Below are 27,458 nucleotides of genomic sequence, written 5' to 3'. Positions count from 1 at the left end.
AGATCTGCTTCGAATGTGTTGAGTGAGAGTAACATTGAGGGCCAAGTTCAGTGCTTGCAATTTCCACCCCAACAAGAGATCAGTCTAATGTGTCGTTAGTTTTCAGTGCAGTGGTTATCAAACATCTTTAATACCCAAGTTAGGGTCAATTTTTGTTGATAGTGTAAAGGATATGTGTGTGTTTAAATGGAACAGTGTATTCTGAATAACGAAAATTGCTGCGACTGCAATCTGAAGGTATGAGGGTTATACAAATTAACAAATGGAAAATATTTTTGTGGTTTTGGGTTCAATAAAGTGTAATTATTCAAATAAAAGCAGCTAGCAATTTATCTCATTAACCGTCCCTTCCATAGTCAAATTAATTTTCATGCGGTCTCAGTGACCTCACGTCCATGTTGATGTCACTGAAAATGTACGTCAATAGTTAAGGGTTAATTATCGTTATCCGGTCGATTAGATTAGGAGTTTGCCCTTTTTTTCCCTACCATTACGAGCACTAATGTGAGTCAATGCAGAGTTTCACTTAAGCCCTTATAACTACATTCGGTGTGCACATTAAAAAAAGAAATTAAAAATCACTTCAGGGTGTACCACGGAGGTACAGAAAGAATGATGTAAAATAAGTTAATTTGGCTAGGATTTGAATAAAAAAGAAAACAAGTAAAGAAACAAGAGCTTTTAGATTGTTTTTCCAGAAGTGCATTTAAGTCAGAAGTGATTTACAAAATTTGTACTTGTTTAGTTTGATAGAGCTATCAAAGACTCACAATTTGAAACCTTTCCGGGCCCTTTAGTTCTTCCACTTTCAGCACAATTGAGGAAATTGCTTAATTTAAGTTTTTAGTGATATGGGGACCCCTACTTTGCCTGCCTTAAGAAATGTTTTCAACATTAAGAAGTTACTAAGCAATTAGATGTCAAAGATTTTTTCTGCCAAATTTTAATAATGATTGTGTTACGCGTTTTCAGAGGTAAATTGTTTATGTGAGATTTCGTGAGCTGCTTTGTGAGGAGGCAAAGTATTTTGCTTCCACTCTATTGGTTTATCTAGTCTGTGGTCGTCCTGAACTGTTTGCAGTAACGACAGCAGGTAGGACAGGATAATTAGGAACATCATGTGATGGTGCTAAACTTGCATATGAATTCAGCTAGTATGTTAAAATTGCAATCAGAAAACTTATGAAAATAATCTACTAAAGGCCTATCTCGAACATGAGGATTTTTTGTTGTTGATTTTGTTTAAAGGGGCCTATTATCTAGGTCATCTAGCCTTGAGGATTTATGTACTTTGCGCTATGTTTATAATATTTCTGAACTACCTACAGTGTCAACATTTGGTAGCAAGTTTTATGAGCAGTACCTTTTTAAAAAACACTGAATTTTTGGTGTGTTTTTCAGTTTGATAGCGTGCCTCATAATATAATATATGAAAAACAATTTTAAAAACGGAAATACCATATTTTCGGATATTGCGAGTACCAATTATTATTACATAAAATCAGCTTCATGGCCTGTATTGCACTTCAATAGACTCACAATTAAGTTTTTATTTATTTTCCACCTAGTCGATACAATGATTGCTTAATGCAATTTAATGGTTAAAAGTGGTACGTGTTTCGTATATTATCAACATCTTCAGCCACATAACATTGTTTAGATGAAAAATATATAAATTGACAAACTCTTGAGTTATTTGTTTGTTTTAATGTTGTCAATCTTATGTTAATTTTAAGGACACTTTCCTCTAAAGCATTACTTTGTCAAATATATTTTTCATCTAAACAGTGTTATGTGGCTGAAGATGTTGATAATATACGAATTATGTACCACTTTTAACCATTAAATTGCATTAAGCAATCATTGTATCGACTAGGTGGAGAATAAATAAATACTTAATTGTGAATCTACCAATTATTACACGTATTTTTTGTAATTTTACCAATTATCGCTATAGTGAGGTTGTACAGTAATTAAAAAGAGATTCTTTTAGTTTATTAGCCTGTTCCTTTGGATAATCCTTCACAGTTTTAATTACTGCATTGATGGGGTGAAAGTTCATAGGGATGGAAAAAAAAAAAAACACTTTCTAAATTCACCTTTGTTCGTATCATTATTTTGCATTATTTAAGGACAACTCATTTCCTTTCAAATGTTACAGTCATTACTGCACTACATTTCTGTACTATCACACACAAACTGTAAGAAACGTGCATTCCCCCTCCCCTCTGGGCAGGAATAACAGTTTCAAGCTTATGGGGCCTATTCCTGATGAGTGCTACAATGTCCTCTTAAGGAATGAGCTCACATGAAGGACTTCCAGCAGCTCTCACATAGTCTCTGGACTACGACTACGCATTTTTCTTCCAAAAATGTACCATAGATGCTCAAGTGGGTTGAGATCCAGATTGTGTGCAAGCCACTGCGTAAGTTGAATCCCAATTTCGTTGAGGTACTGAAGGACACATCTTGCTACATGCATTGTACTGCATTAGCAGGAAGTCTTCATGAATGAATGGTGCAAAGGGAAGAATGTGTTCTTTCAGGATTTTTTTTTCAATGTAGCAATGGGCCATAAAGTGACCCACCTTCCACAAAGATGAGCTCTATTCGGACAGCCAAGGAGATATCTGTCCAACTCATTACAGAATTGCCAATGAAAGCCATCCATGAATAACAGTATCATGGAGACTACATCTTCTCCACATCCTTTCTCATCAGTCTGGGAATCTGAGGCTATACTGAGAGATCCATGAAGATAACTGTTTCCCCACTGTTCATCAACCTAGTCCTGATAATCTCTCGTGAAACATAAGCGATTGTTGATGTTGACATGTCAGATCTGGACCAGTAGCGGGACTTCTGGAGTAGAGTTCACCATCGTGTAACCTCCTCCTCACTGTCCACACACTGACATTCAAACCTTTTACCTATTCAAGCAGACTTCTGGCTTGAACTGCAGTACTGTGCCAGTTATACAGAATTTGAAGGTGTAAGAACTAGTCATCCCTTGGAGAAGTTTACCTCCTATCTGATCATGGTCTGCACGATTATGAACTCAATTCCTGGTATCTCTACATGGTATGTGAAATTACTAATGAAGCACAGTGTAACAACTTAGCCACATAATGTAAGCTGCGTCCATTCTCTACCAACACTACTAACCTAGCGGTATCTTCATTCCCTAAGTGCTGTTTGCCACTGAGTAGAAGATCAGAGAATTCCCTCACTCAAACTTGGGGGCAACAATTAGTGTACGGGAATAAAGATTCGCATTCCTGTGATAGGCAGTAATTTTCATCTGTGTAACATTATACCTTTAGGGTCTATTGTTGGCTATTATTGCCTGAAGGTGATTTCATTCCATTTGGCAATCTTTGAGAACATTTCTTAAGATTCAATACATAGTAAAAATTCCATAGTGGAACATGAGAAATATGAACAATTTACCATATATTTTAGTTTCTCAAATATCTTGAGATGTTACGGTTCTTTTTGCTTGCCAGTGTATATAGGACTTTACCGCTATTATAGCAGATATTTAGCCCATGACAAAAGCAACACTGGGAATACATGCATTTCACACTTTTTAAAAAAAAAAAAAAAAAAAAAAAAAAAAAGTAGCAGACTTAACACCAAGTTGGAAATGTGAATGATTTTGATAATACTCATCCAGGAGTCGAGATTTGGAGCAAACATGACGTGTAAAGAGCTAATTAACACACTATAGTTTCAATTAAACTCAATTTATAATACCTAAGACTCACTTTTATAATGCAATTTAGAGTTACAGGAAAAAAAAACCACTGAAAGCACATCATCTTTGGACCAGAACCATTCATCTTAACACACTGACTAGCCCTGTAGATCACTGTAGTACCGCGGCCAGCGGCTGATGACGGACACCGGAGATCTCAGTTTTTACGCAAGGGTATCGTTTGTAGCTTGTTGGGCTATCTGTTGGCCATCATTTTAACTACTTTCAATCATGTGATGGAGTAGAGGGATCGTAGATTTTAGTGTCGATGTATTTTAATTGTACGATCATTGTAGCCATGGAAACTTCGTATATACACAGGTATTCTTATGTGGCGAGAATCATTGTACATGATGACGCACCCATGGCAATGTGCCCTATATGACAAACTATTTCAACAATTATATGCAGATTCATTAACTGATGTGCCACATGGGTGATGAGCACTGAAAATTCTCGTAGTTTCCAGCCGACAGTAGGTGACGGGCTATGAGAATTCTTGCCTTTATGCACCTTGTATTTTCTTGACTATTGATGAAATTGTGGGCGAGATTACGAGTTCCAAATGGTGTAGTATTGGAATATAAATTAATGCTGCATCTTTCTTTCTTTAAACCTTCCTGTATTTAACAAAACAATGTCGGATATGTAGAGCTTTCCCTGGAGCACCCGTGCTGATGTCAACATTGCGTGGCGTATTCAGTTGCCGACAGCTACCAATAATTGTGATTAATTATGTACAGACCGGTTATAATAGGTACCGAGTGATAGTGAATTAGGCTAACACAAAACGGGGAATACCCGCAGAGAGAAATCCTTGCATACTTGAAAACAATGAGTACATGAATGGCACAAATACGGCATTCATACCACACTGTGCTTAGAAAGACTATTGAATGGAGCCACGAACGGTATTGCTTTGAAAAATATCACAATGTACAGACTACGAAGTAACCTAGTGAGTACATGTACCAAGTTTGAGGTCAATATTTGAATACATTTCGAGTTACAGTGGTTTGAGTGCAACAGTGTAATTTCTTTCTTGGAGGCTTGAACTATCTGGTCTGCTTGGGGTAGCAGCCTTCGTTTGACGCCCGTCAGTGTGTTACGAGAACATTCTCGCGACATACCCTAGTTCACAATAGAGGTAAGCAATATATTACTTGGGGTTTGTGCAAATTCACTACAGATTACCGTATATCCTCTCCAATAATCTCCACATATTTTTCAAAATCTGGTACTGAAAAATTAGGGTGCAGGTGCTTTTTGCATCAAGGTATGGCCCCTGTAATACAGAAATCTAGAGGTTGGTATTTTTACACTCACTATTTTGGGAACTCTGTTCCTAGCAAAAGCAAGAAGCGTGCTGTGTACTTAACATGTCAGTTAAACTAGTAGCTTGTGTTTAGGATAGCTAGTGCGAGTTCTCGCTAGAAGTCGTTCGTAGCTGCAGAAAAGCTCCACATTATTGAAGAGGCAGAGTAAATTGCTATTTGAACAGCAGGAAGAAAATACGAAGTTGATGAAAGTTACATATGTGATTGGAAGAAAAGATAAAGCTTGTCTTCAACAGAAAAACAGTAACTGATGGGTATATCATAGACAAAAGGCAAAGTTTCTAGAAACTGAAAACAGGATGTGTGAAGATGTGATTGTAAAGAGACAGTCTGCATATTTAGTCAGAAATGAAATGTGTCAGCTGGAAGCAAATTCAATAGAGTTAAAAATTATGGGTTGTGAGGCTAGCAGAGATGGCTTACATGAGGTTTTTGAGCGACTTAACTTCTGTTTTCGTAGCCCAATCATGAAGAGAAGATTGTGAATTTTCACAGATTTGTTACTGGTTTGCACCAGAGAAATTTGTATTTGCTCTTGTAAATTGGTACCGCAGACCTGGCACTAGTATATTATGAAATATCATTGGACTATCCTAATGCTGATTATGATGTGACAATTTTATCATTTACTGCACTGTAGTACTGGGTGCCAGGGAATATTCTCCGCAGTGCCTACGTGCTGCTGCATGAGGGAGCATCAGCAGTTTAGATGGCAGCACATCTGTCACGCTCACTCGCTGACAGGATAGCAGTACAGGAATGGCCACACATATGAGCTGTTGAAATCGTCAGTGTGTAATGCAGTAAGCGAATGTTCAGATAGATTATTGGAATAGTGCAACAGGATACAGGTGGTAATGTTTACTACTGAAGAGACAGCTTTCTTGGTGGAATATGTTTTTCGTGAAGGCGATTGGTTTACAGAAAAAGTAAAACTAAAATTTCAGGCGCGGTTTCTTAATTCAAAGTGTCCAAACCGGGATACCGTTTGGGATTTTATAAGTAAATTTTGTGTGAACGGCTCAGTTCACGATGTGCCGGGAATGGGCAGGCCTACGCTTTTAATAGACGAAAAATTTGATGGAATTTCCGATATAATGTTGCAAAGTCCAAGTAAATCAAGATGCAAATTAGCTCAAGAAACAAGAATCTCTAAGTGGACGGTACATAAAGCTGTAAGAGAGAAGCTTTGGTTGTTCCCTTATGAATTACAAGAAACTGATTATGAAAAAAAGAATGCTGTACTATGAATGGTTCCAGAGATTCATAATTCGACATGGACTTAACGTTTTAAATAAAACTTTTTTCAGATGAAGCATGGTTTTACTTATCCGGCTATGTAACAAAACTCACGAATTTGGTCTTCAGACAACCCCAAAGCACTAAGACAAACATTGCATTTGCAGAAAATTGGCGTATGAGTTGCCATATTAAGAGCACGCGTAATAAGGCCAATCTTCTTTGACAGTTCAGTGAATTCTGATGTTTACTGCTCAGAGATAATTTACAAGTTTATTGATCAGTTGAATGAAGACAAAACTGAATATTCTTTCAACAGGACAATGCTACAGCATATACGTCCCACCAGTCGAGTCGCTTCACCTTCTAAATCAATTTTTTTGGGATAGAATAATAACTAAAGGTCTCTGGCCACCACGGTCTCTCGATTTAACCCCACCAGATTTTTCCTTTACGGTGTGGCAAAATCTGAGGAGTACAAAAGTAACCCACAAATATTTGATGAACTTAAAGTGAATATCATTAATTATGTGCAGTCCATTATGCAAGAAACTTTACTGAAAGTCTTCGACAGTATGTGTAGACTTGTTGAAGTCTGTCTTTGAACACAAGGACAACACTTCCAGCATCTGCTATGAATTGCTGTGGTGAGTACAAAGTTTACTGTTTGTGCGTTTTGTTTTGATACAAGAGGCAGCAGCCGTGCTGCCAAATCAACTGCTAATGCTACCTCGTGTAACAGCACGCAGGTGCTGCAAAGAACATTCCCCAGCACCCTGCATTTGTTTACAAGATAAACATTTAACCCTAGAACTCCTAATGGCAGTATCTCAGACTCACCTCATTATGTATTGTACTGTATACTCTTGCCGTTTTTGTGCAGTAACCTCTCCTTCAATTTATGTGCATGAATAGCATTTTTCTACAAAGAGATGGCGTCATTCATTATTTCATTAGTTATTGGTGTGCTTCATTTGAACAATGTTGCACTGACACCCAGGCTCAGTCTGCTAGATCCACAAGTATTGTTTCTTCCATCTAGATTATTTTGTCAGTATTCTGTTGGCATTTCTGTAGTGAAAATGTGCTTGTTTTGTAACAGTCACAAAGTAAATATTGAATTTCATAAATAACAGTTCACTGAAGATGAGTAAGAGAAAGCTGACAGAATGTGACTGATACCGGTATGAATTTAGAAGACTGTGAGGGTTATGCATGTGAAGTTATCAGTGAAGATGAATCCGACTATATACCAAAAGATGAAAATTATGATGAGGATCATTAAGCAAAGTAAGTGAGGTAAATGACAGTTTTGCTGAGCATTTCATCTATCACGCTTTCAACAATTCTCCAATATATATATATAAAATTTGAAAGTGTAACACAATATTGTGAGAAAACTGCAACACATCAAAAGAAAGATCTCCATCTCAAGATTACTACTAAATATGATTTATTTCACTGAATCCTTTATTTGCATAAGTCATTTATTTGAATTAAACAATGCTTAGGTCACTGCAGTTAACTGTATTTGCTGTAAGATGGCTGTATGAAAGTTGTCTATGCAGATCTATGATAAGACAATTCACAAAACTTTTGGTTTGCTTGTTCCAGTAATGGAAAGTTCGGTTTCGTGTATTAAATGGGACAGTTCAGAAACAGACATTTTGCAAAAATCAGCCGTTATTATTATCACCACCACCACCACCACCACTATCATCATTGATGAAGCTTTGACGATACTTGCATTAACAGGGCATTGAACGCCTACTAAAGAACATTATGAAGTGTGAAAAGGAAATGAGTGGTAGATTTTTGCAAGTTCTTCCTGTGGTATCGAAAGGTGGAAAAGCTCATATAATTAAGGCAATGTATCCGGAATGCTCAAATATGGCCAAAAATTAAATCATTGCACTTTAAAACAAGTACGCGTGCAAGGCCTTCCGAACAGGAATTCGCGGCATAGCTACTACAATTAGGGAATAATGAAATTAAAAGTGAAATACGAAATAAGATAAGGGTTCCCAATCACTTTGTAAGTAACGATTCCTTGGTAAGTCAAGTTTTCAGCAATTGTATAGACTAATTCTGCAGCTTACAACAACAGAGCAATTTGATGTCCTTTCAATGATGAATGTAACAGCATAAGTGAAGACGTTTTTCACCTAATCCTAGGAAGTTATAAAGAATACAGCAGTGTTGGTACTCTGTTGTTAGACGATGCTGACACAGATTTCGTAAGCAGCCTACCCATAAAATATCTACACTCCATTATGTCATCTATGATGCCTCCACATGTATTAAAATTGAAAGTTGATGCAATTGTAATGCTTATAAAAAAGATGCACGGGGCCTTTGGTTTATTAAACAAAGCAATTATGATAGAGAAATGCATGACAAACTTATAAAATTAGAAGTTATTGCAGATGCTTCCAAGAATCAAGTAATTTATCTACCTAGAACTGATTTGGTGTCTACTGACAATAACTTGCCTTTCAAATTTAAAAGGAGGTAGTTCCCATTATGCCCTGCTTTTGCAATGACCATTGACAAAGCACAGAATCAAAGTTTTGACAAAATAGGTATTCACTTATCTCTGTGCATTTACAACCATGATCAGTTATATGAGGCATTAGTAGGGTTAAAAGCTGTGAGGGATATGAAAATTAAAATTTTAACTACACCATATCAGGGTCAGTTCCCCAAAACTGAAGGATATTTCACAAAAAAAAAAAAAAAAAAAAAAAAAAAAAAAAAAAAAAAAAAACCCACAGTTTACAATGAAATACTAAAATCAGTTAATGAATAGGACAGTCAAATGCAATCATTTACAGTGAACTGTTGCCTACTTTATTACAGTGATTAAAACATGACTGTTACAAGCATTTGTTCCACTATGCCTGAAACATGATGGACATGTCCCCAACAAAAGCAAGTTGCAATGAAAGAAATGGTCTGGTATCCATTGAGGTCTTTAATAACTTTTAGTGTTACTCCACCTTTCCACACGGTGTCTATTCAAATACCCCGACATGCATTAAAAATGTCTTCTCTACTTATGACAACCTGCTCAGTTTCAGTTTTGAGACTACCGGTCTCACACACCTCATTGTATTTATCAAACACGTGTACACTGCTAGAATCAAACAGACTGCTATAATACTCAAGAACAGACTAAACACGCAGTATACTATCTGCTAAGGATGGGGAAGAGATAATCTTCCTTACCACATTTATTCGATTATAATGGTAATGAAACTGCGCAAGCTCAAAATCATGTCTATTCTTTTGTTGTTCAACATGCCTTTTACTAGCCTGTTTCGGATTTTAAAATCTTTAGCAAGTTACTACATTAAGTTTAATTTTCCTGGCATGCCTCTTTTTAACTTTACTGATGGATGCTGTGGCCCTTTACAACTATTCACAGCTTATTTGAAAAATACACAGTAGTCATTCACTAACTTATCAAATTATCTTCGGGTGAATCCAAAGAGACAAGCCCTTCAAACCTAGAGTAAACCAAATCTTTCGAGCATCTACGGCCGAGTTTTAATGCATTTCGTTGGATAAACACCACCAAATGTGTTACCAGGCCAACATCTTACGTGGAGTGTTGAATAGACTTTCTTCCGCCCTTCAAAAAATCTGACTACCTCTGCCAGGTTTGAGTCCACTATCTTGGGATGCACACACTGAGAGAGAGAGAGAGAGAGAGAGAGAGAGAGAGAGAGAGAGAGAGAGAGAGAGAGAGAGAGAGAGAATAGACTCTGCTAACACACGATGGCTATGACTAATGGGGTGGATGAACTGCAAAGCAGGTTTGTGGTTTTATATGACTGTTCTTATTCTGATCATAGCCTCTGGACTTCCAATTTTACAAGAACCTGAACCACAGGGATGTAACATTATTCATTTCAAAAAATGCCATGCTTGGGCAGGACCTGAACCACAGTCACTTTGATGAGAAGCCAGTGATTGTGCCCTTCGGCTATCATACTCATTTGATAAATTCCAATTATATCAGTTTTACGAGAGTAGTTAATAAATAAGAGAGGTTTCATTGTACACAAACTACAATTCTACAAGGTAAAAAGAATGCATTCAGAAACCAAGCTTGACTTTGTTATTTCATTCCATACAACATTTCAAAAATATGAATATTTAAAAATAAAATGGATAATGAAGCAATCCTATTTTGAAAGGGCACAACAAAGGACAGACATCAAATAAGAAAAAGGTGTTATATTTACATTTTATAAGATAGCATCAAAAAGATGTGCACTTGGTTTTCTATTTTAACATTTGCAAAATAATGCATACTAAGCAAGTCATTATTTTAAATTCACATGAATACTTGAAAATTCACCAAGGAGTCAATGTAATATTATAACAAATAAGGATATTAAAAACTTTCAAAGCAGGAGACCTATTACAATAAAGTTCTAGTGAACCAATTGTTTTTATAAAATATAGGTCCTGGAATATTCAAAGTAGGCTTTGAAGGCAATAGAATTTTTTTTTTTTTATAAGACTGTTCACAACCTATTGGGCCGATTGCAGAAAATATGACTAGTTTTAAGCCTTAGACAACGTCTATCTAAATAACGTCTAAGTCGAGTACAATCTTCCATTGCATAAACGATGTTCAACAGGTGTTTAGTTAGAAGTTGTAGTTTCAATATTTATTCACAAATGGAAATAGAAATACTGTAAAACCTTGTTAATCCAAAGTCACTGGGTCGCAAAAATTGGACTTCAAAATACCTGATTTCGAATCAACCGTCAACTCGTAATTCAGAAATGCCAACCCCAGCCGTGTCTCACAGTATTCTAAGACCTATTAATGCACGTAATCACATTGATTCACAGTTTAAACCTTTCAAATACCATGGAAAATACTACTTCCGAAATGTTTTCAACAAGGTGCATTTACACTATTCAAATAATGCATTTGGATACATCACTGACAAACACAACCTCACGCAACAAAAGGAAAAAACACAAGATTCAAAGACGAGGACAAATTAAGCTGGCTCCCCTGTGAAAATGCTTTATTTTTTGGATTACTGTACTGCTTGCATTTTTTAGATGCCTTGCACTTGCACGGAGAGTGCCCAATGCCCTTAAAACATCGTGGCTTATCGAAATTTCCTATGTCGAGGGGATAAAGTCTCTCTCTTTGGTCTATAATGAAAGTGAATTTGTGTGTATATGTGTGGCAATTAGAAAACTGAATAACAAGGAATAAATTGCTTGTGATAAATTTCATATTTGAGGCCATATTGTCAAAACTAATCAACTTGTGAAAATTTAAATTTATAATTCCACCTTTACAATACTGTACCGAGCTCGATAGCTGCAGTCGCTTAAGTGAGGTGAGTATCCAGTATTAGGGAGATAGTGGGTTCAAACCCCACTGTCGGCAGCCCTTGAAGATGGTTTTCCGTGGTTTCCCATTTCCACACCAGGCAAATGCTGGGGCTGTACCCTAATTAAGGCCACGGCCGCTTCCTTCCCATTCCTGTCCCATCGTCGCCATAAGACCTATCTGTGTCGGTGCGACGTAAAGCAACTTGCAAGAAAAAAAAAAAGAAAGAAAGAAAAAACCAACAATACTGTAATCGTCATTACAGTCATTAATGACTCCAATAAACTTAGATAAAAATATTTAGAAAACCCACTCGAACAGTGAACATACTTAGAAAAGATTCTACGCACCCGGCAACAAAGAAAAGGGCCTCCTTTTAGAGTATTGTAAAAATGAATTGAATACTATTTATTTAATAGCTAAAAGTAACGGATTCAACAGGCAATTTGCGGACAAAATTATTAGCAATGTTGAGAAGAAATTGTTTTTGATATTAACTAAAGATACTAAAAAGAAAAAAGACAGTTATGCCCTTTTCACCTAGTCATAATAAAATCTATTAAATTACGAATGTTTTCAAGAAACTTAATATGAGAGTTTATTTCAAGACAACCAACAACACCACTCATCTTTTTTTATAATCAGCACACTATTAATAACGTCAATAACAAATTTCAGAAATCAGGAGTTTACAAATTAGTGCCAGCAATGTCCTGCCAGGTACATCAGACAGACAGGCTGCAATTTTAGCAGAAGGTATAAGGAACATGTCAATACGTCGAAATACGGCAGATTCTCGGCAATGGGTTCTCATATGGTTGATACTAATCATACATTCACGGACATAAAACGAGACCTTCAAATTCTTGAATTAAGTAAGAAAGGGAACCTACTGAATATTTTTGAAAAAATTTTCATAAATATTGATAAAAATGCAACGCAATTTATAATCTGAATGAAATATCAGAAGAAATCAATATACTTTTTGAGGAGATTGATCACTAAATTCTTTACACGAAGGCACGTAACTAATGTACCTCACACCTCTCCCCTTACATCAAACTCCCCACAACCTCCTCTCCAAGTCAAAGTCAAAAGTCTTCGAGGACTGCACTGAGTTAGCTTCAACACTTTATGTGAAGTGGACGGCACAGGACGGGCAAGGAGGTGAGTGACCAGATGGGCACACAGTTTATATTTCACATTGAATTTTTCATTAGTTCATTCATATTTTTTTCCTTTTTTAGGCCCATATTGTCAACAACAGAACCAAGTTCAACTTGCTTCATTCAACGTAAGTCCACCTTACTTAAACTCATCACAAGAAGTTATTTTAACGTGGCATTAAAATTACACTATTTTATGTATACATTCAAGAACATGTACAATATGTTCACAATGGCAGGATAATTATACGGTTAATTTAATTCACATAGCCACTCGTGTTGTATTATATAAGTGCAATTCCTCGCATGTAATGACATTTTAATTTGTGCAGTAACTGGACTTCATGGTTCACATCATGTTCAAGTTGTGCTATTTTAAGATTAAAGATTGACAAGACGCTAATACACCGTGTCGCAAGATTCATAGACTTCTTATTAATTACTTTTAATGTGTCCTTACCATATTTCCAATGATTTTGTGTGTGACTGAAGATGTCCCCTAAGAGGACGAAACATGTATCACCAATATAGTATAATGTAGTCTTATTAATAAAGCCAATTACAGTACTGTAAAGGTGGAATTATGAATTAAAATTTTCACAAGTTGAAGAAATAAATGGTTGAGCTTAGGTCTCGACATTCAAAATTATAAGCCCACCGCTATGCAATTTCAGTGGTTTTTTTCTCTTCTATTTGATTAAGTCGCACTGACACAGATAGGTCTTATGGCGACGATGGGACAGGAAAGGTCTAGGAATGGGAAGGAAGCGGCTGTGGCCTTAATTAAGGTACAACCCCAGCATTTGCCTGGTATGAAAATGGGAAACCATGAAAAACCATTTTCAGGGCTGCCGACAGTGGGGTTCGAACCCACTATCTCCCGGATGCGAGCTCACAGCTGCGTGCCCCAAACTGCACGGTCAACTCGGCTGGTCAAAGTAGTTCTTGACCACTTAAGATTAAAAGGGAATTTATTTCTTCTTCAGTATTTTACTGAATTTCTATACAGATGTGCTTAAACCCAGTCATGAAGGTATAAAATTATTTGAGAAAGAATGATGCAATTACAAATCAAATCCAAGTGACTTATCCAAATCTGAACATCTGTGATCTAGGCAGCAGCCCTAGCTAGGCCAGATGTTACTAATCAGGCATTCTGAGCCAAAGTTTACTTGCTTCTATAGCTAACAGCACATGGGCTAGCAATCCCAGTAATGACCATACCCAATGTAGCTTAACTTTGGGGATCTCACAGGATTTGGTGTTCAACAAGGCTATGCAATTGGTCAATCATAAATAAATATTAAAATCCTACACTCATTTAAAAACTGTGTTCTACAATATATATGTGTATGTGTATATAAATTTGATGCAATTAGTGTCAAGAAAACAGGCAATGCAAGAATATAGAGTCTCCTATACTCCTATAAATAGAAATAACAATGAACAATTGAAGACATGCTTGCAAAAACTATCTAACCCTCAAAATTAAAAAAAGCAAGTTAGGTGCTGCTTCCTATTGAACAACATCAATAGTAACTATTCCTACATGCGCTAATATCATCAGGGATCATTCAGAGGAAATACAGTGGGTGAAAATTTGAGTGTGGCCGATGATATAATCTCACACCTATGGCATTATGTAATTACTTCCATTCCTGATAATGTTAACCACCTGTTAGTATATTCTGATTCTTGTTTTGATCAAAACAAGAATTTTTCTTTAGTTAGCTTTTGGATGTTATTAGCCCAGACTGAAAGATTTAATATAATAGAACAAATATTTAGTGCCAGGTCACACATATTTGCAATGTGACAGAGACTTTGGCCTTATAGAGAAGAAAAAGAGGCAAGTGTCATCAATTTACATTCCAGATCAATGGATGGAACTTGTTAGGGAGACTAGGGTTAAGAAGCCGTTTGCAGTGGTAAAGATGACACGCGACATGTTTATCACTGCTTCGCCTTTACTGGATAAGATAACGAAAAGAACAGTCTCTGATTTGAAGCACAAGGTATATTAAGCAAGATTACATGTAAAATCAGTAAAGAGGATCCATTTAGGTTACTTTTCAAGTACTCATACTCTTCTACTAAACAGTGTGATTCTGTAGATCTCAGAAAGAAAGTACCTGGTAGACCATCATTCGGTATTGAACACCTACCATGCAAGTACGACAGACCTAGGCCTGTACTTCCAGCCAAAATCAAGGATATTTTAGACTCATTAGATTACATACCCCCTGGGTATCATGCATACTACAGAAATCTTGCTTCCAATGAATGTAGCCCCGTGGAATCAGAAGAAGAAGAAGAATATCCGCTTTAAAAAAAAAATTATATATTCCTGATTATGATTAGGTTAAGGTACAGAATTAAGTACCTGTAGGCCAACCTCATTATTGTATTTGTTGATAAAGTATGTATTATTAGTTTTAACAACACTTTCCTTATCTACATTATATAATGTATTGCCAGAATTATTTGTATTTCCTTTCCATTTATCACAAAGTCACGTGGATTTGTTATAAAACGATCACATGTACATTGAGCATACAACTTCCCTTCAGTTCATTTAGCTACTACATTGCTAGTCTGCAATAAAACAACTTAAAATTGGTATGAAAAGATTTTTCTGAAGGTATACTTTGATTTGATGTGCAATTCAGCACGTAAAATTAATGCAGTATTTTTTTCTTTCTTTGGTTCCATTTACAAAACTTAAATATTCTCCGTTCAAGCTAACTGGGGGTTAGACTGCTTTTGCGAGCATGTATTCAACTGAACGTCATCCATTATTAATGGATTTGCAGCCAGTAATGAATTGGAGTTCAGAAGTTATCAGCTATTTCACATGCAAATATTTCCTGTACATATAAGCAAAATCAAAATGGGTGGCACAGCATAAAGGAAAATATATTGTACTGAAGTTTAGGTAATACTTCCAGAAAAATGAGAAGAAAACTAGAAAAATTAGTAGCTACTTTCTCTTTAGAACTTGCAATGAAACATCTTAATCTCAGACAATGAACCTGTTCCAGGACGGGTGAAACTATTTTTAAAATACATGTAACGACCTGCTGCTTTGAAAGTAAGGAAAGGAGAACTTAACTATGTTCTTCTTGAAATAGCTTGTAGATATAAAAGCTGTAAATATTTTCAAAAAAACATGGCATATTTCTAAAGAAATATGTCACACTATGCCTACCTATAGGAAGACAGCAGCTCCTTTACACAAGGGTAGCAAACCCTGTCGAAGCAGTCTCTCCTTGTTTCCTCTGCTGTCGTCCATACTGACCGATAAATGATCCGTCCTCATTCATGCCCTCTGTCATGTGTAAGGAACAATTAAAGCCAGTGAGCAAACAAAACCAAAACATAAAAAATAATAAAATCTAATTACACAACCCATGAAAATATAGATTAAAAGAGTGCATTCATGACCATTCACACATATAACAACAATTTGCAGGGAAACAAAAAAAAAAAAAAAAAAAAAAAAAAAAAAAATAAATAAATAAATAAATAAATGCCACTCAGTTTCTATGGTACCTATAAGAAAAACTTCTAGAATTAGGTTTCCACAGGTATTTCTTCTTCCAGAAACTAAAAGGTACAAAGTTTCAAGGAATAATCCAAATATAAACTGATGAAATCATATGCATGCATTCAGTAGCTGCCAAGAAATGCACAAATGTAGATTCATTCCTCCATATGTTTAAAAATTCAAAGTTTTAATTAAAATTATAATTATTTTTCTAGTGTACTTGGGTTAGAAGGAAGTATGAACTCATTGCCCTAAATCAAAAAGCCTATAACAAAAATTAAACTATTCTTATACCTTTTCAATAAATCACTGCCTTACTTAAAGTGGTACAGTTTATTGCAGGAAAAAGTAAGTCAAGGAAATTTCCCAAACATCTCTGCAGGGAAGCACAGAAAAAGTATAAGAAATGAAGACAAACTCTTTAGTTCACTTAGATTTAAAGTTCTCCCAAGACTTAGGGCTCAAACATCCAAAGTTTTCCCCAATTAAAAATATAATGTTCAGTAGGCCCTTAACAAAAACAAAGTTTTAATGGAAAATGACTTCAAAATATAGTCAAAAAGACAACTTACGAACAAATTTTTTTTAAAAATACATTTGTTACTAATGTTTGTGATGGCATCTTTGTAATACACAGTTATTTTCTGTCTCTGGTAAGTCTTTTTCTTGTGGTAATCTGCAATGGCCAAGGGAAGGAATAATTTAAAAAATAAAATGTACACATTGGTAAGCATATTGATCACCGCATATAATTATGCGAGTGTAATGAAGAAACAACAATACAGAGCACAACGGTTTATCAGAGATTAATATATATACCGTGTAATGTTTTCAGTATTAACCCCTTAACTGGGTTTGAAGCCTAAAGGCATCAAAGGCTGTCACACGAGTATTGGGTTTGACGCCTTTAGGCATTCTTGTAATTCTAAATATGTTCTTACGTTGGGTTAGCTGCCTATAGGCGTCTGGCTATTCTTAACCCTGGAACCGGCAATCGTCGCGATCGCGACTCATTTCCCTGTTACTCAACCGGCAGAGTCGCTATCGAGATGCATTACGCCAGCACTGACTAATTTTGAGATAGCGCCTTGAAACTCAACATCTTTATGACATATCTTGCATAATATTGAAGAGGAAACTCTACTCTATAAATACACCACACTCTAAAGTAGTTTAGTGTGACAGAGTGTGCGGTATACACGTGGAAAAACGAGAACGTTTTGCAGACGGTAATTCTGTTGTGCTTGCTGTGATTGTCTGATGTGCATTAGCTTTCGTGGCGCAAAATGAATGAATTTTCAGGGAAGTAGTGAAATTCGTAATTGTTTGTTTGATCTGGACGGCGAAGGTGATAGTGACGTACTTTTAGAAGGAATTGAGGATGATGTTGACAATAATTCGTCAGGTAGTGGCAAGTTATATGAGCCTGGGCTAAGTGATTTCGACACTGTTATTGACGATGATGTGGAACACAATGAACCAGCCACTGATGATAATAATGATAATGACGGTAATGCAGTTGACAAAACAGAACCGAAGTGGACAAGAGTTTATCCTCCAGAGCCAGAAATAAAATTGGAAGAGAAGTTCAAGGTTAGAAATGCAGGTATATGAAATTGCCCTCCCAGGAGCAGTCCTCCTCTAACATATTTCTATTTGTTTTCTCCAATGCTATCCGGAATCTTTTAGTGACTGAAACTAATAAATACATACGCACAGGAAATTATACGAAATAAAACGAATTCCGGAAATAGGGTCCGTATTCACGTCTGCAAAGATGGATTGACGTTACAGTATAAGAAATGAAAAAAAAAAAAATCATTTCTCTAGTTATAAATATGGGTCTGAACCCTAATAACAACATTGAAAAACAGTGGTACACTTCAAAATCGCAAATAACTTATTTCTATTTTTTTCTAACGTCATGTCACTAAAACGTTTCGACTGGAAAGAAATATTCTATAACCTGTTGGTAATAGTAATTTTTGATGCCTATAAACTCTATAGTTCGAACACCGACAAACCCCTTGAACAGGAGGAATTTATGGTTAGTATTGTCGAAGGTCTTGTAGATGAAGAAACTCTTCAAAACCTTCCACCTGGACCTTCAGGAGAAAAGGGATATCAGCTGGTACGCCTCCCAGGAAAGAAACTGCGGTTGTGCCGTGTCTGTTCGACTGCAGAAAAACAGTCAAGCACCCACTTCTTGTGCCCAGGATGTAATTGTAATGTCCATCAACAGTACTACCATAAATTACAACATTTTTGGAGGCCTATGAAAGCAGGAAGAAAGATGAGCCACTTCGAAGGTAGCGAGGATGAATCTAAGTAGACTCACGTCTTGGTGCGATGTGTCTGTGTTACTTCAGTTCTATTTTACTTTACAATACTTCAATGTAGTGAAACCTTTTGCACATATTTTTAATCAGCATAAAATTGTGCAAATTTTGTATATAGTAAAATTGTCACATAATATTACTTTTTACGTACACGTTGCCCATAACTTTCGGATTATTTTGGAATACTTAGTGTGTGTTGGATACTTCGTCCATACTGCTTCAGGATACAAAATTGGTAAGTTTAATTTCCTACTATAGTATTCTTCGTCCTTTTCTGAATAAAATGACATGTTGTACGTAAAAATAAATTGAAAAACAACATTTTTATGAATTTTTTAAAAGTTGCTTGCAAAACTCGCCTAAATGCTTGCCGCTTGAAGGTGAACTGCTTGCCGGTTCCAGGGTTAAACACTTCTGTCATCTACTATCATAATTTAAAACTAATTCCATTCATATTAGTTGAGATTATTGGTGTCCTATTCACTTTTATCCGGTCTCACGCCAGTCGGGTAGTTCGTGCCTGGGCGGCAGTCCGACAGCTGTCTCACATTGCCTTGTGCAGTCCGCACCAAATTCTTCATAAAGAATTTATTTGTGTATGTGTACACTGAAATTACTAAATTTGTGAGTGGGCCAATGATCTTCGATGTTAAGCCCCTTAAAACAACAAGCAAATTTGTGAGTTGTTGTTGTAGTAGTTGTTGTTACGATACAGTTGTTCTGCGAACTCCATTGTCCATGTTCTGATAACTTTTTGTAAATTGGTCTGTGTATGGTGGTAAACTGTTCCGTGTGACGTGAACATGGCTTGGTTAGGGAAGACGTTGAATTATATCGGTGACTATGAAATAGTGGAACATTTATTACAAGATACTGACATTGACGCATCCACTGATGGGCAAAGTGACACAGAAACGACGATCCTGGAAAAGAAGTGGTGGAAAGTGACACTGTATGGACTGACATTCTAAGTAAGCCTAGGTCTAGATTTCCTTTCATTGGAGACGCAGGTATACACATAGTACTGGAATGTGATCAACTAAATATTATTGAATTCTTTTTTACTGATGAACTATGTACTCTAATTGCTGATCAAACAAATTTTAATCAATTGAAAAAAAAAAAACTCAAGCTGCGAAAATGAACAATAGAAGTCATGACAAGAAATGGGAACATACTAATGGCTCAGAAATAAAACTGTTGTTAGGTCTATTTTTACTACAAGGCATAGTTTAGAAGCCAACAATGGGGATGTTTTTCAGTAAAAATTACCCACTGGTTGGTTGACGTTATGAAACTATTCCCCAGTTAAGGGGTTAAGGACACTAATACCAAACCTACTCTTAAAAGAGGTACCTTTGTGCCCACAGAAGGTGTTCACTTTGACAAATTCGGATTTAAGATCTCCTGAGAGAACACATGTTCTGAATATTGGAAATGGTCTACCTGCTTCACCTGTGTATTCTCTACAGGGTATTAAATTCTGTTAGATCATCATCATCATCATCATCATCATCATCATGTTAAACACTTTTGATTTCAAACAAAATGAGAAGAAAACCATTGAATAAATGGGGTTAGTTAAACCTTCCTTGGTACACCTCATCCACTCTCCTACTACAGTACACCAGGGTCTGACTTATCCAGCATTTACAGTCATTAAAAAGGTTAAATTTGCCTGTGTTCACTGTTTTGTTACATCAAATCAATAAGTCATTTTCACTAAGAAAATCAATACTGAAAACATTAAAAGGTTAAGAAAGTAAAAACTGGTTAAATTATTTTATAGCAAGTTCACAAAATGCCGGAATAGCATGTCATCAAAATACACTTGTAAGGATCGAGGAAAAAAATGTGCTTGGTCATCACAATGTTTGATTTCTTCATTGCTTTTTGATGTTTCCAACAACCAATCAGAAATTTTACTGTTTGGTAGCATTTTGCACTATACACAAGAGTTCACTTGCGCTTACTAAGCGAACAATATTGTTACTGTCGCAGAGGAAAATGTAATGGATACAGTACACTAAGGTCATACAGACCCTCGCAACCTGTTCTGGTAATGCCTCATGGAGGATTTATGAATACTATATTAATGATTAAATGCACATAGCAAATTTGTCTCCTATTATCATCGTTCAGTAGCTTCAAAACACATACAGTGGAACCTTGGATTGCGAGCATAATTTGTTCCGGCTACATGCTTGTAATCCAAAGCGTTCGTATATCAAAGCAAGTTTTCCCATAAGAAACAATTGAAACGCAGACGATTCGTCCACAACACAAAAATATTTATTCGCATACCTTTTCTAAAACAAAAGAAAACGTAAAACAAATTAAAGTGCACTTTTCCTTACAATAGAATCATTGTTGGTGTGAGGGAGACGAGAGATGACATGAGAAGAGTTACTGTGTAACACGAATTTCACTAACGAAATCACTGCTATCTGTTGCTCACTGGAATTTTTTTCTTTTGATGCAACTTTAACGAGGAACCTGTCCAATGACTTTTGCCTGTTTTTGAGGATTCCACGAAAATGTGACACTGCATTGTCATTGAACTGATTCATCGCTTGCACTGTCACAGCCTTATTCCGATGCTGTTTTTCTACAAAATTTTGCACTGTTTCCCACATTTTTCACTTCTCCCGAATCTCGGTTGAAGTGAGAGATTCCATTGAGTTTTCCTTCTTCTCTTCCCTGGATGAGATCTCCATAACCTCCTCCTGTTGTTCGCAATGCAGGTCCATCAGTTCGTTGGTGGTCAGTTCCTGGCTATGTTTTTCCACCAGCTCTTGAATGTCCATGACATTCACCTCCAGCCCCATAATCTTCCCTAAGGACACAATTTCATTGACAATTGGCGGCTCATTGTCACCAACAATCCCCTCAAAGTCACGTCCAAGAACAGTCAGGCCACAGCTTTCTCCAATCGGAAGTGAGAGTTCTCTTGATGACTCCATCCCAGGCTTTATCGATGAACTTCAGGCAGTTCACGATAGGGAAATGATTTCTCCCAAACTCTCGGAGGGTAAAATTTATTCCTTCGGTTACTTCGAAGCATCGCTGAAATAATGCTTTGGTGTATAGCTTCTTGAAGTTCGAAATGGCTTGCTGATCCATAGGCTGGAGTAGTGTTGGGAGGAAGGAACTTAGCCTTGACGAACTTGAATTCCTCCAGTAAGTCGTCCTCAAGGCTTCAAGGCCTGGAGGATGAGCAGGAGCACTGTCCATAACCAGCAAGACTTTGAGCGGCAGATTATTTTCTGAAAGGTATTTCTTCACTACAGGACCAAAGATCTTGTTCATCCATTCAACAAACGAACAGGGGAGGGGAAAACGTAGGCACACGTGACGCTCGTATTGCAGAATCTCCCTTGCTTATCAAGTTACAATTTATTTAAAATGTTTGCTCGTCTTGCAAAACACTCGTAGACCAAGTTACTCGCATTCCGAGGTTTCACTGCACCTCTAAATAATTATTCTCTTTCTTTTTCACTAGAGGTTTAAGGGTACAAACACAGGTAGGTTTTCAGTTAAGTTATGCTACAACAGGAAAGAGTCTGACATTTGTCTGTGTGAAACTGGAAAATTATCTCCCAAGTGAAAGCTTATAGCTGAATGACTTACCACATAACCACCTGCTCAGTGTAAATATTTCTCTTTGGTGTTAAAGAGGACAAGTCCTGTGCATCATCATTTTTGTCGAAGTTTGGCCTAATACTCTACTGGAGGTTAAGTGAGCAACTCTGACTTAAGGTGTAAGTTATTGTTCAAGTTATATTGTCTCAAAAAGGAATACAATTAGTATAACAAGTATAAAACTTAGATTTCTGGAAGTGTAATATTTAAATTATCATCTTTACAGTGACATTTTTCAGAAAATTACATTTGATCCTGACTTATGGCACTGTGATATTTTTGAAGTGATTAGTGTATTTTTAACGATAACCACCACTGTCCATGCCAAAAAAAAATTCTTCTTAAAATTATACATTCTACAATACTTTCTCAGTGCAAATATTGCTCCATGTATCCAAGTATTATTGGAAAGAGGATTGATATTTTATAAAAAACTGTCTAATCAGATATTGATTTCTATAAATTACCGTATCCGCTTTTAAAGTGGTTATGACATATTACCATAAAATAACCAAGAACGAGCTTGTGCTTCAAAAGGGAAAGGAAGCGGCTATCTAGAAGTTTTTCTTAAAGCTACCATATTATTTCCAAATTTAGTCTTTAAGAGAGAACGTATAATCACATTTTACTATTACTGTGACTTTTGCATTGTTGTTGTTGTTATTGCTTTGAATGTAAGAAAATATTTTTAAAATAATTTCAAAAAAAAAAAAAAAACTGAGGAAGTGTTTTATTACTTAAACTACAACAATTACATATATATCAATAAGTCTCGTGCAATTACTTTGAAATGAAAACTCAATGCATGCAGTGCTAATAAAGTACAGGAAAATAATAATGGAATAGTCACATTATATTAGAAGTTCTGCACACACAACATAACAACAAATAACTTAATCATAATTTGCAGAACATACACCTGCTCCAACGTACAATACAGACTACAAACTAACATGCTTTCTTACCAGTGTCACCATCTCCATATTCCGCCATGGAGTCAGTGTCACTCTCCGGAGCTGCTTTGGGATCACTACTCATAGAGCCTCGTCCATGGGACTTATTATCCAACCTGACAAGATATAGGAACAAATTCTCGAAATATAATATGTTTGAAAAACCAAAGAACCAAAACTAGATTAACACCACTAAGCAAAAAACAAGATCACTAAATCATTATAATGAATTAAACATAAACTAATTAAAAAACTGTAACCAAAATTAAACTTGAACAGGATCCTAAATTTAAGTAGAATCAAAGCAAAACTTTACGGCTGTGAGTATTCGTGGAATCCAGGTTCTTCCGGATAATCATTCCGTCCATGTGCTGCTTCTCGTTCATGAACTGCATACTTTCCCCCACGATTGCGTTTGATAATGCAGACAATAATCAATACGAGCAATAAGAATGCGATGGCTAGCATCATACCAATAAACCAACCAGCAGTGGCAACATTTTCCTTAGGTTGAATGATTGGTCCATCTGCAAAAGAAAACCATTAACCTAATTGTTTAATACAACCAACATGTCAAACCGTTCAACGTCGGAACAGAGTTTGTTCGAACGTTGCCGTACAGAACAAGAGAGTGCAGTGAAACCTCGATTCTCCTTTTTTGGAGGAACCACGAAAAAAAGAAAGAAAAAAAAAAAGTACAACATGGGAAAACGGAAAATCCGGAAATGAATTAAAACCATCAAAAAATTTAATAAACATCACAAAAATGAAATATGTACAATTATAATCTTACAAACACTCCTAAACCAAACCATATTACAGTTCTAATGAGCCTTTGCCTACCAAGCCATCTTTATTTTATTACATGTAACTAATCATGTTTAGACCCGTATTGAAATTTGCTATAATATACTTACAATTTTGTATTTTATATTTTTTATTCCACTTTTTCAATACAATTAATTTTATGTTTTTAGAAATTCACATTGCTACAACTCTATTTTATAGAGACATGTTTCGCTTGGTTTCAAGCATCCTCAGCCTTTTTAATCATTTTAAGGTTAAGACCTGTCATTGTTAATTTGCTTTGACAAATTTGTGCTTAATTATAATTCTAAAATTAAGTAGTAAAATACATATGCATAGGAATTTATGAGCACATTGACAGTTTTACAATATTAAAGACAATATTAAAATTGGAATATTTGTTAATTCTAAAGACATTGACGTCCAAAACACAGTAGAATCTTCATAATGATGAAAATTTGGCTAAAATTTAAGTTCAGTTTATTAAAAACAATTGTTTGACTACTTGTGTTAGAATTTGAGTCGTAATATTTGTTAAAACTTATTGGTGTCTGAAGATTGAAATCTTGGATATGTTGGAATTCTGCTTCAGGTATTAATTTTGAGGCATACTGCTGTAATTTATTAGTTATGAACAGTAAAATGCTAAATTTGGTGTAGTTTTGAACTAGTCTTGTTTTGATGATCAGATTTTACATTGGCAGTAGTCCGTTAAAATGAAGGCTTAGTCAAAAGGGACATCAATCCAAAAATCTTGAGGTGTTAATGTGATTTCTTATTTCACAATATCCGTAAAGATAATTGTTAAGAAGAGAAAAAATTAGACGTGACATCATTATTACATGTTATAAACCTCATTTTAGGTCCGTATTGAAAATTTACAGTTCAACAACAATAAAGGTGTTTTAATTTGTTCCACCTATTCAATACTTTTATTTTCACTTATAGTGGTTACATAAATAGACTCTTAGTTATATGGGACATGTTTCGCCCTCAATTAAGGGCATCTTCAGCCTAAAAACAATCATCAAGAATACAACTAATATTAAAAGTGAAAGCTAAAAGTTTAGCCAGTTATTAAAATTCGGAACATAAAAATGTGAAAAATGATACAATATATAAAGATGCTAATGGAAAACTGTCTATGATTAAACTATAATCTTGTCGGAAACTAAAACTTCTTCCAGACTCAGAGCCAACAGACGGGCAGCAATCGACACAACAGTAGATAACAAATAACAATTTCCACTAACATAAAACATTATTTCTGCATCTACTGACATTTCCTGGCAAGGTTTCAGCCAATTGTATTACCTACCGGTGCTAAGGGCCACTTACAATTTTTCAACAGATGCTTCTGTCTCCCTTTATGCTGACGAATTTCATCAGCGGCCTTGGAAAGATTGTATTTATGACAATCATGCTTATGCTTGTGTTCACGCCCTCATGTCGTTAGCTTTATATTATTACCACTTTGGTTTTCCACTAATATTTTAAATGGACTGTTTTTAATTAGAATTTTAATGGAAGAAGTTTTAGTCTCCGATAAGATTATAGTTTAATCATAGACAGTTTTCCATTAGCATCTTTATATACTGTACCATTTTTCACATTTTTATGTTCCTAATTTTAATAACTGGCTAAACTTTTAGCTTTCACTTTTAATATTAGTTGTATTCTTGATGATTGTTTTTAGGCTGAAGATACCCTTAATTGAGGGCGAAACATGTCCCATTTAACTAAGAGTCTATTTATGTAACCATTATAAGTGAAAATAAAAGTATTGAATAGGTGGAACAAATTAAAACACCTTTATTGTTGTTGAACTGTGACATCATTAGTCAAGCATTAAAAAAAAAAAAAAAAAAAAAAAAAAAAAAAAAAAAAAAAAAAAAAATCTTTACCTAATTTGGCAACCTTTATCTTCAAATTACAATATAGGTTTGCTTTCTTACTAGCCTGGATGGTAACTAAGGTTAAGTTAAGAGTAAGTTCCCACCTTCCAATACTTATCAATTTCTATATAATAGACTTATTAATTACATAATATAATCCATATAACCTCTAGTACATGTTTCGTTCGTTCCGATATGGAACATCTTCAGCTAAAATTGGTAAAATGGCAAGACAATTAAAATACATTGATGTTAAGATGATACATAAGCTAAAAGATATGATAAAATGGCTCGAAAATTAAAACATATGATAAAGATGATGAGATAAAGTTCATTCATGTTGGTTAAAAACACAACAAGTCAGTTTTCAAGTGGCGAATTAAAAACAGCGATAAGGTTCTTCATGTTGGAGGCGTGTACATTTTGTCGATCTTGAAGATAAATTGAAGAATACAGGATTTTCTTATATGTGATTTATCGAGGAAATCTTGATAAAATAACCGTAGTTGAAGTTGAGTTTGGTAGGATTATTAAAATGTGTCTTAAAGACAATCTTGTCGTATTTAACGTCCTCCCTTACGCCGTGTTGTTAACAGACTGTTAACAGACTGTTAACAACACGGCGTAAGGGAGGACGTTAAATACAAGATTGTCTTTAAGACACATTTTAATAATCCTACACGCCTCCAACATGAAGAACCTTATCGCTGTTTTTAATTCGCCACTTGAAAACTGACTTGTTGTGTTTTTAACCAACATGAATGAACTTTATCTCATCATCTTTATCATATGTTTTAATTTTCGAGCCATTTTATCATATCTTTTAGCTTATGTATCATCTTAACATCAATGTATTTTAATTGTCTTGCCATTTTACCAATTTTAGCTGAAGATGTTCCATATCGGAACGAACGAAACATGTACTAGAGGTTATATGGATTATATTATGTAATTAATAAGTCTATTATATAGAAATTGATAAGTATTGGAAGGTGGGAACTTACTCTTAACTTAACCTTAGTTGTGTTGAGCCAATACGGAATAAACATGAGATTTATAAGCTAGCCTGGATGGTGTTGCCATTGCAAGTTATAAATCTCATTCCGTATTGACGGTTTATCACTACAAATGAAAATATTTATAAAATCCTCCTCATTAAGCTCACGTCACCAATAGACTCGATAAGGTTTTACTGAAAAAACAAAGCACTAAGAAGTGGAATAACTTGATAAAAGCTTCCCACAATATCCCAAACACGCAGAATAACGCTGAATCGAATGTTTTTCACCCGCCGGTAGTGAACCTCAGTCAAGTTGACCTTGATCATAAGGACCTCAAGACATTGAATAAGGGACCAAAACATAACTGGGATACGTCCTTCAACCACGACGATTTAATCATTACGTTG

At 35.6% G+C, this 27,458-nt stretch overlaps 1 protein-coding gene across 6 annotated transcripts in view; it reads right to left on the bottom strand.

Moving 5' to 3' along the window:
- Positions 1-27,458, bottom strand: part of Nrg (Neuroglian) — a 216,328-nt gene that overhangs the window by 43,394 nt on the left and 145,476 nt on the right. For 5 of the 6 annotated variants that reach the window (XM_067145575.2, XM_067145577.2, XM_067145579.2 and 2 more), the window contains exons 20-21: positions 23,665-23,875; positions 23,361-23,464 (exon numbers count right to left, since the gene is read on the bottom strand). In XM_067145575.2, the coding sequence (XP_067001676.1) occupies positions 23,361-23,464; positions 23,665-23,875 (315 nt within the window). Of the gene's footprint in view, positions 1-16,075; positions 16,196-23,360; positions 23,465-23,664; positions 23,876-27,458 lie in introns of all 6 variants that reach the window. The other variant, XM_067145580.2, reaches the window with a different exon arrangement.

The sequence above is a fragment of the Anabrus simplex genome, chromosome 4, assembly GCF_040414725.1.
Source record: "Anabrus simplex isolate iqAnaSimp1 chromosome 4, ASM4041472v1, whole genome shotgun sequence".
Lineage (NCBI taxonomy): Eukaryota > Metazoa > Arthropoda > Insecta > Orthoptera > Tettigoniidae > Anabrus > Anabrus simplex.
This window is presented reverse-complemented; position numbering and strand designations above follow the sequence as displayed.